The 16,849-nt window shown below is 39.7% G+C and overlaps 1 protein-coding gene across 2 annotated transcripts in view; it reads right to left on the bottom strand.

Annotated features, from left to right (window-relative positions):
• Positions 1-471: 471 nt before the first annotated feature.
• LOC137979719 (uncharacterized) overlaps positions 472-16,849 on the bottom strand; it is an 82,441-nt gene continuing 66,063 nt past the window's right edge. For both annotated transcript variants that reach the window (XM_068827041.1, XM_068827040.1), the window contains 9 exons: positions 12,534-12,713; positions 11,639-11,740; positions 7,898-8,587; positions 6,946-7,047; positions 6,740-6,841; positions 5,210-5,416; positions 4,630-4,731; positions 2,405-2,506; positions 472-1,370 (listed from right to left, as the gene is read on the bottom strand). In XM_068827041.1, coding sequence (XP_068683142.1) covers positions 1,159-1,370; positions 2,405-2,506; positions 4,630-4,731; positions 5,210-5,416; positions 6,740-6,841; positions 6,946-7,047; positions 7,898-8,587; positions 11,639-11,740; positions 12,534-12,713 — 1,799 coding nt within the window. In that variant the 3' untranslated portion in view covers positions 472-1,158. The remainder of the gene's footprint in view (positions 1,371-2,404; positions 2,507-4,629; positions 4,732-5,209; positions 5,417-6,739; positions 6,842-6,945; positions 7,048-7,897; positions 8,588-11,638; positions 11,741-12,533; positions 12,714-16,849) is intronic.

The following is a 16,849-nucleotide window of genomic DNA, read 5'->3' as shown; positions in this document are numbered from 1 at the left end:
TCATTAGAATAGGGTCCCCACTTCCCCCTCGACGGTGTTGTAAACGGGCAATGACGACTTCATCACTATAAACAACATTGAATTAGGGGGAAGGGGACGAACTGATAAATTTGCCTGCCAGATACTGAAAACGTGGGCTAGCGTGCCAAGACTACTGTCGGGGATTGTAGGTTCCCGGGGGAGGTGGGAGGGAACTCCCATTCGAAAAGGTCAGTGATACTCGTAGTAGATGTCAGTGTTGGACTGTAACTAGTTCAAGGCACATACGGGGAATGTCATCGGGTCGTTAAAAAGAGATGAATGGCATTTGCATTCGAAAAGACTCCCCGTATTAGCCTTTGTTGCACGCTACTTCCAGTCCAATACTGAGAATACGACCAATGGTCTATTTGAATTATCCCCCCTAAAAAAGACCAGCCTGGGCGTGGCTCGAGCTTTATCTGACCCCTAAAGGACAAGACTTTAAAAAACGGCCATGACAGCCCTTTTTAATGTTTCTTCGAGAATAACCCTCAAAGATACCTCGGAGGATAAAAACAGTGGCCTTTCGTCCTGAACACTCTGATTTACAACCCTGAGCGAAATGACAAGCATTACACATGGTAGTTACACCCCCTCAGCTTCCCCCTACCCCCCAGGGTAGGGGCTGGGTTCCAGCTTGGCCCAGACTTTTGAGAAACCATTTAATTAGGCCTCTAATCCGAAAGACTAGTAATTCAGCTCTTGTTCTCTTTCATGTACAGGAAGTGCAAAAAGCCAGTGACTTTATGATAAGCCAGCTAGGCCTTGAAGAAACCGTTGATAAACGTGTCTACTAATTGTCAAATCACCTGTTCTATGTTACATTAACCGTATCATTCTGACGACTATTCTAAATCATGCCTATACATAGTATGTATAATGGCGCACAACAATAATATCACATCACTTCACTTCACAATATATAGTTGTCTCCTAGTCATGAGCTCCTACGCTTAAATTTGTCATGTCTTATACACTCGAGCATAAACAAGTAAGGCTGTTATATTGTTACATGAACAAAGTCATAACGTCTGGTCGTCGACTTCTTCGTCATCATCTCCATCGTCGTTTTTATCAGTATTGTCGTCATCCTCATCGATCGTCTCCATCATCTTCGCATCAGAACTGAGTTGGTTCCTAGCTTTTCAGCGGAGCCCCTGCGTAAGCCTGGTTTTCGAAGACCTGTGTGCTACGTTGTTCGTAATGCCGTTTACGTCGACTCCTGGCCTCTCTCTTCCAGTAACAATAAAACGGAATCATACACAAAAGTAAACCAAACGCGAAACTTCCAATTGATATCCCAACAACAGCTACTTTGCTCAATCCTACGAGACCTTCACCTTGCAGTTCTGAAAGAAATAAAAATACAAACAATTAAAATGTATTGAAAAGCTTAAGATCGAAATCCACATTTATAAGCTAAAGCCCGAAATGGTAATGGGGGAGGGGTCGTCAGGACTTTGATATACGGATTGATCGTCGTACATTTTAAGGACACCGCTCATTAGAGAGTGCAGTAGTTAACAAAATGGCGGCCGCCAGTTTGTGGAGCTCATAACGACTGCGGCGGTAAATTATAGAGCCCGTATGTTGGAGATGTTGTGTTTCCAGCACAGTCACCGCCCGTTCTCTGACGTAAATATTTTTGTTTTTTCATGCTGTACTCTGAACCAAAGAGAAGATGTTGATCCTATGTTTTCTAAGAAAATAATGCACTTTTGAGGTCTAGACAAATTGCTGAACTGATCACTCGCGTTCCGCTCGTGCGTCCACTCGGCCCGTCCCGATTGCGCTTGAAAAATCAGCATTAAGTGCTTAAACATGGCATAAAAGTACTCAAAAAGTGCTCCATTTCTACAAAAAGTGATTGAGACTTAGAATTATTTCCTAGCAGATGTTTATACATATTCTTAGTTTTATCAATCTTTTAACTAAACACGAAGTCACGAACCAATCAAAATCGACTGTTCCCAGGGTTAAAAGGACCATAGCTCATGCATTTCCATGACAACAGTCAGCCAGTCAAAAGACAAGGTGGAATTATTCATAACTCATGATAATAGAATTACTCGGCTTTACTGAAAACGTTTTAAAGACAAAATATTGCATTTAACATATGGAAAATTGTGAAAAATGTTCTGAAATGTTTCCCTAAAAGCGAAAAAATGCTCAAATTCTGCTCAAAAGTCAATTAAGTTCTCAAGAGTGCTGAAAATGTAAAATAGTGCTCCAAATTCGAAAAAGTGCCGAAAAAGAGCCCAACGCAATCGGGACAGGTCTAGCGTCCACTCGCTGCAGTCTTTATGTAGGTTTTTAGCATGCGTTATTCACCTAGCAAACACGCATCTCTGCATTCTATTTGTTAAATATTCCAACCATATACCTTCCGAGCAATCTGCCCCATGGAAACCTCTTTCACAAGAGCATAAATTTGGTCCAGCGCAGGTTCCGTGATTTGAACAGTTTTTTACGGCCTCGCAGGTTACTGTGTCGTGAAAAAAGAAGATTAAAATATGAGATATATATAAAAATAAGCATCGCAGCCTCATCGTAACAGCAATTTTCTAGTTTTGCAAGGCATGACACGTGATATTCTTATGACGATTCAATTCGTATTGTTTTTCAGAGACTTCATACTACAAAATAAAGCAGGCGAAATAAACAGATGCTGACACGATCTCTGGTATAAGTATAAGGTATGTCTGTAAACACAACAAACACTTTTCCAAACACAACACAGTATCATCTGAACACAACAACCTATTATCGAGAGACAACACAGTATTTTTTGCAATGACTGCAAAATTCTCGCGCACTCATTGGCTAATTTTTATTGTCAATAAGCGGACAGACACAAATTTATAACTTATGCGATAATGAGGCGATATTGCTCGCGTCAGATTCAAGTTTCTCGCATTTTTGTCTCGCGTTCTTCTCGTGTTTTGACTTAGGGTGCGTTCGATTGACCGTATTCCGGAATAAGTATACATGGAATGTAAGTTAGAAATCCTTCGTTTTTACGGAGATTTATATTAAAGTTGTCAAACATCCGCTAAAATTCTATTTTAAACATATTTTTATTATCCTTGCTGCTTCGAAACGCGCCAAACATACCGTTTTAATCATCACTCCATGTATTCTTATTCCGGAATAGGGTCAATCGAACGCGCCCTTAATTTTGACCCCTCTGCCTTTTTGTTATTGCAAAAAACAAATTGATGTCAGTTTTTCATGCGTCTGTCCTGTTATTGACAATGAATTTCGTCATAACATCGTCAAAGTTGTCTGCGGATCCACTCCGTAGGACAGTAACCCATGAAGTCCATAAATAGATTTTAAAACTTATCATTGAAAGAAACTATTTTCGGTGATGCAACAATCTCAGACATTTTCGGGAATGGTATATTAAACAATTATCCTGCGAAATCGCGCGGAAGAGATCCCCTGATACTTAGTCGACGAGGCCATAGGCCGAGTTGGCTAAAATCAGGCAATATTCCGCAAGATTGAGCAGGATAAATGTTTTATTATTCAACACATTGATGACAAAGCACAATTTTCTACGTTTATTGCAAAAAAAGCTGGAAAAATAACCATTTTTCTCCGCGACACACAAAATTACGAATATCACAGGATATCTGTTGAATACGCAGGACGAATATTGAGCGCGCTATGACTATATTTGGACATTGTCACAATAGGGCCGTTTATACGAGAGAAATTAGCCGCGGCTTACTTTGGCCGCGGCTTACATAAGACGCGAACACCCCGTATAAATGGTACAAAATCTACGTTCACGGCTTTCTCAAGCCGCTGCTTAGCCTGGCCTTGGAGTTTATACTCCTATAAATAGTTCCTTTCCCGTATTATGTACGCCGCGGCCAAAGTAAGCCGCGGCTTATTTTCTCTCGTATAAACGGCCCTAATGAGCGTGCGTTGGATATGAGATGGTAAATAGCCAACGTGGCGCGTAGTCTTTTTTTTTTAGAAACTTTGGATCAATTCCGACGTTTCGAAGTATGCGAAAAGGCAAGCAATGTTTTGTGATGAGCCACCGTCTGTCTGACCACAAGGTATTATACAACAACGCATATTCATCAAGTTTTTTCAATTTCGCTCGGATTTTCTCTCTTTTTTCGCTCGTAATTTTTGGAGTTTAAGGAATTTGATTAAACAATTATTCCATTCGCGCTTGTTGGATAGTGGAGACTGGATATTGGATAGTGTTGGATATTGGAGACTGGTTATAGCCAACTCGGCAATACGCGCCTCGTTGGCTATTTACCATCTCATATCCAACGCGCACTCATGGAATAATTGTTAAATATATCAAACAAGAAAGACCACGTTTGGCCACATTTCCAAGCACCGAGAAGAGAGTTGAAAATACGACGCAAAGCGGAGTATTTTTGACGAACTTAAAGATGTTTGGATATGTGGTGAAACACTGAATTGAGTGTTTCATATATCTTCTCAATCGAAACTAAGGAGAAAACGGAGAAATAAACTCGTAAAAATCTATGCTAATTAAGATCAGATATCCAAATACCGCCATGGTCATGACTTCCTTTTTTTAAAGTTAATGCATTATTAATGAGTTTGAGATACCTTGTGAGCAGTTTAATCCTTTAAAGCCACTATGGCATGAGCAGACGTTAGGTCCGCTACAGTTACCGCGGTATAAACAGTGATTCAGCAATTCACAAGAAACTGCAACGGAAAATGAAAATTACAAACTGTACAAATCACAAACTTTACCAAAATGGTTCATTCAGCGAGGGCGTGCGCTGGCTCGCAGGCATTACTTGCTAATCTAGGACAGACAGACTGGCAACTACAAAAGGAGAAGTTATTATAACTGCATCATTAGAAAGGTGAGGAAGGAATGTAAAAAGAAAAGATAAAGAAAACACGAGGAAGCGATGACAGCTGAGGTTGAAGAAACAATAGTTAAAATTTTGAAACTATTACTATTTAGCTAGATGGACTTTTTGTGGTATTGTAGGCATTTCAATGTATGGCAAGAACATACATGTAGTCGTTTTCCTTTACCACTGAAAATATCAAAGAGAAGCCGTCGAATAAACGTCTGCGTTTTAGCAATAACTTTGTCTACAATTGGCTCTACAGTAAAAATATCAATATGCATATCATCTCTTAAGTATGAATTAAGTAACGATTATCGTACCTTTAGAGCAGTCTGGTGCAGATCTAAAGCCTTCTTCACAAGTGCATTTGTTTGGACCAGTGCAGATTCCATGATTCGCACAGTTGTTTAACTCCTCGCAAGATACTTCTGAGCAATAAGCTCCTTTAAAGCCGCTATGGCAAGAACATACATTGGGTCCGCTACATGCACCATGATCTGAACAGTGATTCACTAGTTCACAAGAAACTGCAAGGAAATACATCGATATAATACGCCATTAGTATAAAGAACAAAATTAATTATAAAGTAGCCCAAAAAATACGCCCACTGATTGGTTTAAAATCGTGTTTCTATTTAACAACTAGGTTATCCGCTCTCGTTTTCTATTTAAACAAGAGAGTGTTTCAGTCAAGGAACTATCGGCTGATAGTTTTCCCACGGAGATTTGATGTTCTTAAAACAAATATTTCCCCGAGAAGCGAAGCTTCGAGGGCACATATGCTAGTTTTAAGAACATCAAATTTGCAAGGGGCAACTTTCAGACCGATAGTTCCGAGACATAAACACTCTATACACCTTATTCCAAAATGGCCGCTGATTTATGCGGATACAAATTGGCCCTTGTTGCCTCATTCAAAATATTCTTTTGAATTTTAAGCTTAAGAGCGAGTCATCAAGGGCTTATTTGAATAAAAACAAAAGAATATTTAAATGGCGGAGATTTTGGAATAAGATTGTTTACCACTAAACTTTCCTTCGCGCTCCAGTTCCAAAATCATACTGAATTATTTTCAACTTTTTTTTAGATGAAAGCCGTGTAAGCCAAATGTTACCGTAAAATTTGAAAAAGAAAACAAACAAAAACCCTCTTCATACAATTTCAATGTTTATTATCTATAAGCCTGCTTGTTTATGGAAATATTTTCACGGACGAGTACTATCCATAAGGGTATTTTCCTTGGACGGGCACTATGGGCTGATAGTGTCTCTCCTCGGAAGAACACTATCGCGTCACGTGATCACTTTGAACCAATAAGAATCGGAGAAAATTTGGTGGTGAACTATCACAGACACCTCGAAAACGCAAAGAAGAGGCCGTCATTTTGTTAACAAGCGCTCATTGCTACGTTACTCACTATCTACAACAGAATAGAGAACGGCATTCGTGCAAATAGAACGCTCGTAGATTTATACTAAAACTTGATAGAAACGCGGTACATGTTTTCTATTTCCTAAATACAGAAAGCTCTCTTTGAATTTAGACAAACAAAAAGAAGAAGCATGTCATTAAAAAACCTCGCTGCGTTCGGTCCTTGCACCATTTGTAAACGACGGACAAACATTTTACTCTCCCGCTCCCAACGTAACTCTTTTGAGCAACAACATAATTATCTCTTTTTCTGCTCCATTGAACATAAAAGATCTATGAAATGACAGTCTATTGAAGGTTTTGTTTGATACTTTTTTGGCAATGACGATGCATGGGGAATCACTTGCGGTGTTGGTCGTTGAATTCTTTTAACATTCTTTAAAAACACATCTGCATTGAGCACAGAAAAAATTGTTTACCTTGTGAACAACCAACACTTTTGAAACCACTTTCACAAACGCAAATGTTTGGACCAGTGCAGTTTCCATGTCCAGAACAATTGCCCACTTCCTCGCAGGAAACTAGTTTAAAATAAGTAAGCACAACAAAAAATAAGATTCAGAGTAAAACATGTGATTTTTGAGTTTAAGAAGCGTAAATTAAACGAAGGGAGCAGAAAACAAACCTGATGAACAATCCAATCCTTTAAATCTACTTTTACATTCACAGGTATTTACTTTGCTGCACTTTCCATGTCCGGAGCAGTTATTCACCGCCTCACAAGTAACTACAACGAGACATAAAGTTCAACATTAAACATATTTGAGGTAAGAACAGATCACAGAAACGCAATAGCGATAACATAGCTCGAAAATGGTTGTCCGGCAAGAGAGATAGAGCTTTAGAGCTTTTTGGGAAGCCTCCCACCGATGCGGCCTGGGTTAGATTCCGGCCAGGTGCCATATGCAGGCTGAGTTTGTTGTTGTTTCTCGCCTTTCCCCGAGGACTTTTTTCAGGGTACTCGGTTTTTCTTCTTCCCTAAAAACCAACATCCCCAAATTCCAATTCGACCACGATAGAGGACCCGCATGAAAACCAGCTGATGTGACTTCCTCTCTTAACATTATATTTATTTTGATCTATTTATTTATTTATTTATTTTTCTAATATTGTCTTACGATAACGAAAGAAAGTTGTTGAAGGGCTAAGTCGTATACACTAACTAGAAAAGCCCGTAGATTTAACTCGTGCTAAGGGCGGGAAAACATGCAATCAGTACAGATTGACACGCGTGGGAAAACATGTAACTAGCTGCAAACGAGGGAACAAGAGACAGCCATTGATATGGGCGGGAAAAAATGTTACCACTGGCCAGCGAGGGAAAAAAGGTAGCCAATCAAAAAGCGCGGAAAGACACGCACTCGCCTGCCACTTAAGGCGAGGGAAAACCTGTAACCAGAAAAACCTTTCCCCCAATGTGTGTAATCAGTAGCAAGCGCGAGAAACATCTGACGCGGGTTTTTTTTTTCCCTTTGGTTAAATTTTCCTCGGATTAAAATGGTATTCATATCTGTAGAATCTTTCATCCTCCAAAATGTTTTAGCCATACATTAAAACATTGATTTCATGAACCTTACCACAGAATGGCACATTAACAGGCACTGTCTTGTTTGCTCCGTCTCCATTAGATTTTTCCTTGGCTATGGCGATGACATTCAGAACGAATGGTTTAAATGTTCCGTTAAAGGAGATAAACCAACCAGGTGAGTTAGTTGGCGCTGTGTCATTCCTTCCGTTTACAACATTCTCGTAAAATGATCGATAACCATTCGGTAAGCCTGAGAAGATAATCGTCAAATTCTCGGAACCATCTAAGTCAGTCGGGTGGCTTTTTACAGTAACGGGTATAATCCTTTTACTGCTGTTCCAGTGATAGCATGGAACACTGATATTGAGAAACGGAATGTCAGCAATAGCTTTGATTTTTATTTCGATTTGGTTGCTGGCCATTTTTATTTTCCTTGGTGTTGCACCTTGTGCAGTGATATTCAATCTGACGACTCCTGAAAAATCTTTATGAGGCGTCATCCAAATATCACCGAACTCCTCACGCTCCAACGTGACGCGGTTCCCACTCTGGTTTCCTTTATTGAAGGTAAATCCATCGGGAACTTCATCGATGAATAGTTTCAGGATGAAATTTTCATTATAACTGCTGTCGTCGAAATCTGGAATAAACGAGGAAAGATATAACGCAGCGCGCATGTCTTCGCTGGTGTCGCTGTACATTGCGTCGATGATTGGAGTCTCAAACCGCAAAGGAAAATCTGAAAAAAAAAAAAAATCAGTGCAATTATGTATCAAACATATACTTAGATTTAGCCAAGCCTAAAAGCGGAGCTCCCTGGTCATTTATTCTTACTGCCTGTAGGGTTAGTGAAAATAAAAGGTTTCGAATTGTCCGCGTTTTGATACTTCCGGTTGCTGCTTTAATAATTAAATCATTTTCTTTGCTTTCTTCGATAGAAAAATTCATTGCCTAACTAGTGAATTCCACGGTAAATTTTACGCTAAAAAGCGATATCGCATGAATCACGAAGCGATGAGTGCGACATCGGTTTTTCCAGTGAAATTTACTTTGCCATTCACCAGTTTGGCAATAATTTTTTCTTGAACCGCATGAGTTTGAAAAGAAAACAAGCACAACCTCATCGAGCGAATGGAATAGGAAAAAAAAGCCATTCCAGAGTCAACTGTCAATAGCCAGCGAAAAGGAATCACGCTAAAATTAGAAGCCATAAAAACAACTTTGTCAGCTCAAGGTCAAAGAAGAGTTTTACTGATGTGCTTTATTCCACTTTATATCTGAAAACGAGATCATTCACATTTTGATGTATTTCATTGAAACACGCCAGGTTGGCTTAGTACAAGAATCGGCAAATTACGGCAATGCAACCAAGAAAGGACGAACTTCAAACAAAGTCCGCTACAACACTTAAATAAGGTTTAGATGCTTTAAACAAACTTCTGAAAGTACAAGCTAGTGAGATTTCCCCCTACTTTTTCGAGAAATCATTGCGATTACGTGTTTATAACATAAGGGCAAAATTTTCTTGTCGCTGTCGAGGCACAACGAAAACCAGTTGGGCAAACGGATTAAAAAAGCACTTGTTCGCTCCCATTTTAGAGCAAAACAAACAAACAAATCAACTTCTCCTTTATGCCCAAAAGAGTACAGATAATTGTTATTTAATTCCAGTTGACAATAAAAATTCGATTTTCATTCCTGAACAAACAAAGAAAGAACCGATTAAAGCACCTTTTAAAAATACGCATCCACTTCAAATAACGCATCCGTAAAAATAACAAACGGTTCAGTGCCCAAGGAAAGAATTTGTGGAGTAACTTCTTTCGCTAAGAATGAGCTATTACTGGTATTCTGTTTTGTCGTTATCGTTCTCTTTCGCTCTCCTTTTGTTTTTGTTCTAGACATAGGTCCTCCAGGCATCATGTAGCCTTATTAGAGCTTCTAAAGATATGCCAAAAATTGCAATACAGAGAAAAATGCAGCTCAAAGCAAATTAAAAATAAACACCCAGCTTTAAGTTTACATCCCGCCGATGCTTGACTTGAATAACTGCATAGCCACCAGTGTGGACCACAGATATCATGATATGTGAAACTGGATTGAAACCAGCGAAAAATGCAGAAAGAAAACATCTCCCAAAGCATTTTCCACCTGAACACGAAAAGCGTTGACTTTGTAAGAACTTTCGTTAATGTAATCGCGTCGAGCCACAGAAACCGCGCGAAAAATGAAGCCGGCCTCGCTTATGTTCAGGTGAGTTAACCAGGGTTGAGCCTGCAATCCAAACGAAAACCAGTACCTGGTCAGCGGTCAACTTAAAGAAAAATTAGCTGACCTCGGTGAGCTCCAGGCTTGAGCTCGCGATATGGTCACGTGATACTGGTCAGCGGATACCTTGTTTTGACAGTTGTCAATTGATCAAAAGATGGATGTCCAATATCAAAGATGTATGCTGTAAACTAGCATGATACTGGTCACATTGGCATACATGGAGGGTGGACGTACGGACGGACGTACGTACGTAAGTACGTACGTATGTACGGACGGTTGATGACGTCGTGGGTATAAAACCAAGATTTCTCGCATCGATGGGTTACCATATTTTCTTAACAATGGTGCTCGGCGCGCGCGGAGCTCCGCTATAACTATTGGGCGGCGCGAAGCCTGAGATAGGTGAGGTACAGCTATAGGTTTGCAGATCGCTTGATGAAATGTAATTTTAATGGAGGTTTTATTCAAACCGTTCTCCCCTTCCCACTTTCTCTAAAATTCCATTGCAACAATCCCGTTCACCTTTCAAGGCGGGAGAACTTGTAATTTTACTTTTTTGTAGGGGGGTGGGGGAGGGGGTTTAGAGCCACCTTACATTTGGAAAAATTAAGGTGACTCTCAACCCCCTTTTACATAATTTTTTAAGACTTTGCAAAAAGGTGCATCTTATCATGCATATTATAATTCGATAAAGGGGGGTCATCTAGCTCGTTTTGAATTATAAGCGCGTAAAGCTAAAAGTAAGGGTATTTGGGAAGGTCATATTGTTGCTATGGTAACCTGTTGTATAAAAGAGATAACCGCAACTTGTTAACTAATGATTGGGCATTTGTATATTATCATTATTGTAACACGAGTTGCTAAAAAGTGGCAGTATTCATCATTCAAAGTGTAGCTGTTAGAAAAGGGCTGGAAACTGTTGCCAGCTTCCTAAAGGGACTAAATTTGTTGTTAAATAGGCCGCTTTAGACCAACCTTCCACATTTCATGTCAATAAACTAAGCAACTTCACTTTGAAACTGAAACACTTTAAGGACGGTGCCTACTAATTCACAGGTATTTTTGCGCAGTTTAAGAAGTGTTATTGAAATCCAAAAAGAACATTGGGGGTAACCACGCATTTTTCGAAGATAATTAATTAACAATATTTGTAAAAAGCTTTTAAATACAAAACAATGTATGGCGTTCTTTTCCGAATTAAAGCTTAATTATCTCTGAAAAATGCGTGGTTACCCCAATTTTCTTTTTGGATACGAAGAGCACTTGCTAAGTTCTACTTTCTCCGTATAGTTTTGAACTGCGTAAAAATATCCCTGTATTAATAAGCGCTACCCATACGAAATCCGAGTATCTCGAGATGCGCAGAACGTATGCGCAATAACAATAGTAGGCACCGTTCTTAAAATGTAAAAGAGTTAAGTTTTAACCTTGCTGCTGTTGTGCTAGCGCTTAAGAGACAAACTTTGGAGAGTTAGTTTTAAAGACGCTTTTAATAGTGGAAAACCAAATAAATATTTACCAAGTGAACAGTTAACTCCATAAAATGCGTCTTCACAGACACATAAATTGAGGACGGAGCAATTTCCATGGCCAGAGCAGTTATTCAGTCGTTCACAGGAAGCTGAAACGTCAGGATGAAGCACTACATAAATTTTATACATAAACTTAACATAACAAATACCATTTCTTCCAAAACTATGTGATAAACGAATTTAGTTAATAACCAAGTAAACTATCAGTAACCAATGCGCTTTCTAAGGCAAGCACGAAGACTGAGCAAGGCCCTTGGAAATATAAAGTACTTTCAGTAGGCCTTTTGCGTCCGACGAACGCAACACTCCCAAAGACGTCCCAGTCCCTTCCCGTCTTAAACCTTCGCTCTCCATAGCAGACCATTTTAATTAAAGTTGTCTGTTCAGTGACCTGGCCTTTGAATGCCGGCGAGGCTTAGGGTGACCTTGTTTTGATAAGGTCCTCGCTGTATTTTTGGGTAAATCAAGTTTTTCTTCTGCTAACTAGTTGGCATTTAAATGAAAAAGTAGAGAAGTCTGTACCAAAGGTCACCTCCAGCCTCGCGTACATTCATAGGCCAGGTAACTATGCACACAGCTGTAAAACGGCGTCTTACTAATTTTCTAGTGTGAAACTGACTTCAAATCAGTATGGGAACTAGTCCCAGTACGTTCTCTTCAAAAAGAGAGCGAAGAGTGAGCAAGATGTGGACACAAGTTTGCGTCATAATTAATGGATAGAGAGAAGACTATATTCTATGCTGTGGGGGAGGGGGAGGGGCGACTGTTGAAGAACTGTGCTTCGTCGCTTCATGTTTCAGCCACGAGGCACTTAAATGTCAAAACTTCTTTTAAGGCTGCTACTTAACTACTTTTTATAACACTGTTACCACCATGACGTACGTTTGGGAGGTGTAAAGTCCACTGTGATGACTCGATTCAAGTCCATTGGTTGTCTGTTACCCACGTGGTCAACGGCCAAAGACAAAAGTGAGTACGTCTTCCCAGAGGGGAGGGGTAGGAAGGTTGTATCGTCTGTTATACCGGAAAGCAGGGGAAGTAGCGATTGTGCTTGAAGCGGGTCTGAAAAAAAAGGAACGAGTTTGAGCTCTTGAAAACTCTTATCTGGTGTTCAATGGATTGTTGTAAAGCTATGTAAGGAGAATTTATCCGTCGACATCACTACATTATTAAGCTGAAATTGCTGCTGTAAGTAAGTAAGTGGATAGGTAGGTAGGTAGGTAGGTAGGTAGGTAGGTAAGTAAGTAAGTAAGTAAGTAAAGTCTTTATTTAACGAGGGTAGCACGAAATAGCGTATAATTTCTAACAAACTAGTGGTCCTCATTACAAGATTAAAATAATTAATACTTAAATAAAATTATTAAAAATCTACAAAATATGAAAAAAATATAAGCATGCGGCACAATATGTATAATGAAAAATGATTCAAAAATTGATGATATTTAAAAATCATGTTCCAAAGAGAATTTTTTAAAGTCTTGAGAGTCTCCGCTTTTCTCATTTGACGAGATAGCTTATTTTAATCCTGGCAAGCAGTCACAGTAAATGTTCTTCCACCTTCTGAATTTCGTTTCACTCGAGGACAGGCTATGTTAAATTTAGCGTATCTAGTCTGCCGTGAATGAGTCTCACTGGTAAGTACTAATAAGCGTGTAAGATAACTGGGCACGCGACCTTGCAAACGCTTGTATATGATACAACACTTGGCTAGTTTAGAATTCTCAAAGAAAGGGATCCATTCACGTTTGTTAAATAACTGAACAGAGGGTGCATAACTATCAGCATCAATGATGATTCTTGCTTCTCTCTTTTATAGCTTTAAAACATGATGTAGACAATGTTTATCACAGTTTGACCAAATAACACTTATGTAATCCATCACTGGTCTAATAATAGCATTACAAAAGAGAACTCTAATATGCTTTATTTCCAGGCAATGTCTAATCTTTTTAAGATTCCAATGCGCTGGGATAGTTTCTTACATAACGTATCAACATGAAATGTCAATTCCTTGTAAATTCCCAGACCTAAGAGCTTTGCTCATTGTATATTTTCAAGTTGGGGTCCATTAACAGAAATAATAGGGCTTCTGTTGGAAAGACGTTTGCCACAGATGGTAAGAACTTTAGTTTTCTTCTCATTAGGTGGGAGCTTGTTAGCTGTGGCCTAATGAACCGTTTCAGAAACTGCTGCATTTAAGGAAAGTTGCAGACGATCCATATCCATCCAATTGACGGAGCAAGTTAATGTCGTGTCGTCAGCATACAGATCAGTATTAGCAGAACTAACATGTAAAGGAAGGTCGTTAATGAAGAAAACAAACAGTAGAGGGCCCAGAATTGAGCACTGAGGTACACCATGCAGAATAATTGATGCAGTAGATTTTTTATCACCCATGGATACTAACTGCCGCCAGTCACTGAGATAGGATTGAAACCACGTTAAAGATGTATTGTCTAAACCATAAGCTTGCAATTTGTCCGGCAGGATAACGTGATTAACCATTAAGGCCTGGTAGTAATCGATTTAGATCATGCCACTTACACGATCATTATCCAAGTTAAATCACAGTTCATCTATAATTTCGATCAGGGCAGTTTTTGTACTGTGAAGCTTCCGGAAACCAGATTGTTTAGAGTAGATCAAATTGTTTTCACAAAGATAGCTAGAAAGTGAGTCATGTACATGTCGTTCAATTACTTTGGAAAGCACAGGCAAAAGACAAATTGGTGGATAATTATTTAAGTCCTCCGAGTCCCCACCTTTGAATAATGGAGAGACTTTTGCAGTCTTCCAGCGTTCAGGAAACGAGGCCGTATTGAAGGAAAGATTTATTGGCTTGTCAATAGATGGAGCTATTATAGGAGCTGCTAACCTTGTCGATTCTTTGATTGCACTCACGTGATAAGACGGCCATGTTGGTGCCAAAACAATAGAAAAATGTAGCTCACGTTTTGCATAATAATAGAGTCAAATTCCCAAAAGACTTTTTCGCTATTGTTCTTTCCACCAACATGGCCGCCGTGACGTCAGTTCCAATCAAAGAATACTTTTTATACATTTAGTAATACACAGCAAACAAAAGGCGCAAAAACAAAGGAAGACGAAAGAAGCACATTCGCAAAACTAACTTACAAAAGATATATCACAACGCGTATGCGAAGTGCACAGGAAGGTCCTCTCATTTCTCTATTTAATAAAGTTTCCGTTTTCTATACCGGCATGTTGGTGTCCCTAAAGAAAGGAACGGGGGCCATGTTGGTGTCCCCAACTAGTCCTCCGGGAATTGAGCTCTATTATCATGCAAATGTTTTTTTTCGCAGTCTTCAAGCGTTGTGAAAACGAGGCCGTATTGAAGGAATGATTTATTAGCTTGGCAATATATGGAGCTATTATGGGAGCTGCTAACTTGAGCATTCGTGGACTCAGCTTGTCGATTCTTTGATTGCACTCACGTGATAAGACGGCCATGTTGGTGCCAAGACAATAGAAAAATTTAGCTCAAGTTTTGCATTATAATAGAGTCAAATTCCCAAAAGACTTTTTTGCTATTTTCTTTCCACCAACATGGCCGCCGTGACCGTCAGGTGCAATCAAAGAATACCACTGGCTTTTTGTGAACTGATGCTCTTAAGACAGTCAATGACCTTGATCCCTGTACTAGCCAGGTGGAATGGAAAGACCACGTTATTACCCTGTTTAGAGCAGACAGAGTTGATCAGTTTAGACATGTCAAAGTTTGTTTGAGGAAGTAACGACCTGAGTTTATCGGCAACAGATGTAAAGTGAGAATTAAACTCAGACGCCATTTCTACCCTATCCTCGATGATTCGATCCTCAACTCGAAGGCTGTTTACAAGTTTGGACTGATTAACCATTCCTGAGATTGATTTAATTATTTTCCATGTTCCTTTAGCGTCGTTTACATTTTGCTCCAGTTAAAAGACATAAAACTTGCGTTTAGTGTTTCTTAACATGCCTACTGTTCGCCTTTTTATAATCAGCCCAAACATTTGGATTGCGAAGACGTTTAAACTTTTTTAATAAGGCATCCCTTAACTGAAGTTGTTTGATAATCGCAGGTGTTATCCTTGATCTCTTCTAAGAACACTTTTCTCTGGGCTAATTTCACAGTGGCAACGGTTGAAAGCTTCAAATCTTCTGCTGTGAGGTGTTAGGTGAGTTCAAACTCGTCATCTCTCTTGCGACCCCAAAGGTATTCCTTAAACTTTAACAACAAGGCAATCCTCCTCAGAAGAACTGTCCATGATGATTATCTTGTGAGTATCTCTCGAAACTTCTGGTGCAGTCGTCACAAATATAGGCTTCCGATTCTTAATTTCTGGGTCGATGTCTGATAAGGTATCAATATCAGCATTAGGCCATTTATCTTTAGGGTTCAAGAGAAATGCTGGACCACTGAACCATCTTTCAAATGTCAACAACTGATGAACTGTTAAGCCACGCGAGGAATCATCAGGAGGGTTAAGGGAACGTGGACAGTATCTCCATTGACCGGGTTGCGATACACTTCGAATTTCACAGACTCTGTTGGCCACGTAAGACTTAAACCTTCAGGACTCATTCTTTACATACTGCAATGTGACTTTGGAGTCTGTCCAGAAAAAGGGGGCAGAGATCTTCAAATTAATCTCGCTTGAGACCAGGCGATGAACCCTTGCTGCGATTCTAGCAGCTTGCAAATCCAATCTTGGTACAGAAACGTATACTGTAGGGGAGCACAGCGACTCTTGGGCATGATGTAAATGGGTTCAACAGTTCCGTCACCAGACTCCTTTCTCAAATAGCACACTGTTCCATAACCATATTCAGAAGCATCACTAAAGTGGTGAAGTTCGAGAGATGCATCACGGAAACAAACTCCTCTGAAATAGCATCCAGGAATACTTAAATGGTTAAGGAACAACAGTTCTTCATACCACCTTGTTCAGCGCTCCAGCAAGCTTTCGGGTAGTGAATCATCCCAATCAAACTTCAGTTGCCAGGTTTTTTGCATCAGTCTCTTACCGGGAAGTAGAAAAGGACAAATTATAGCAAGCGGATCAAATGTACAGCAATCTCGTCTCGTGTGGCAATTAGCTTTGCCATGGGAAAGCGACAACTTTACAGCTAGTGTGTCTGTTTCAGTGTTTAAATGTAGACCCAAAGTCCGTTCAAGGGGTAGCTTGTCCAAGTCG

The sequence above is a fragment of the Montipora foliosa genome, chromosome 12, assembly GCF_036669935.1.
Source record: "Montipora foliosa isolate CH-2021 chromosome 12, ASM3666993v2, whole genome shotgun sequence".
NCBI classification, from domain to species: domain Eukaryota; kingdom Metazoa; phylum Cnidaria; class Anthozoa; order Scleractinia; family Acroporidae; genus Montipora; species Montipora foliosa.
This window is presented reverse-complemented; position numbering and strand designations above follow the sequence as displayed.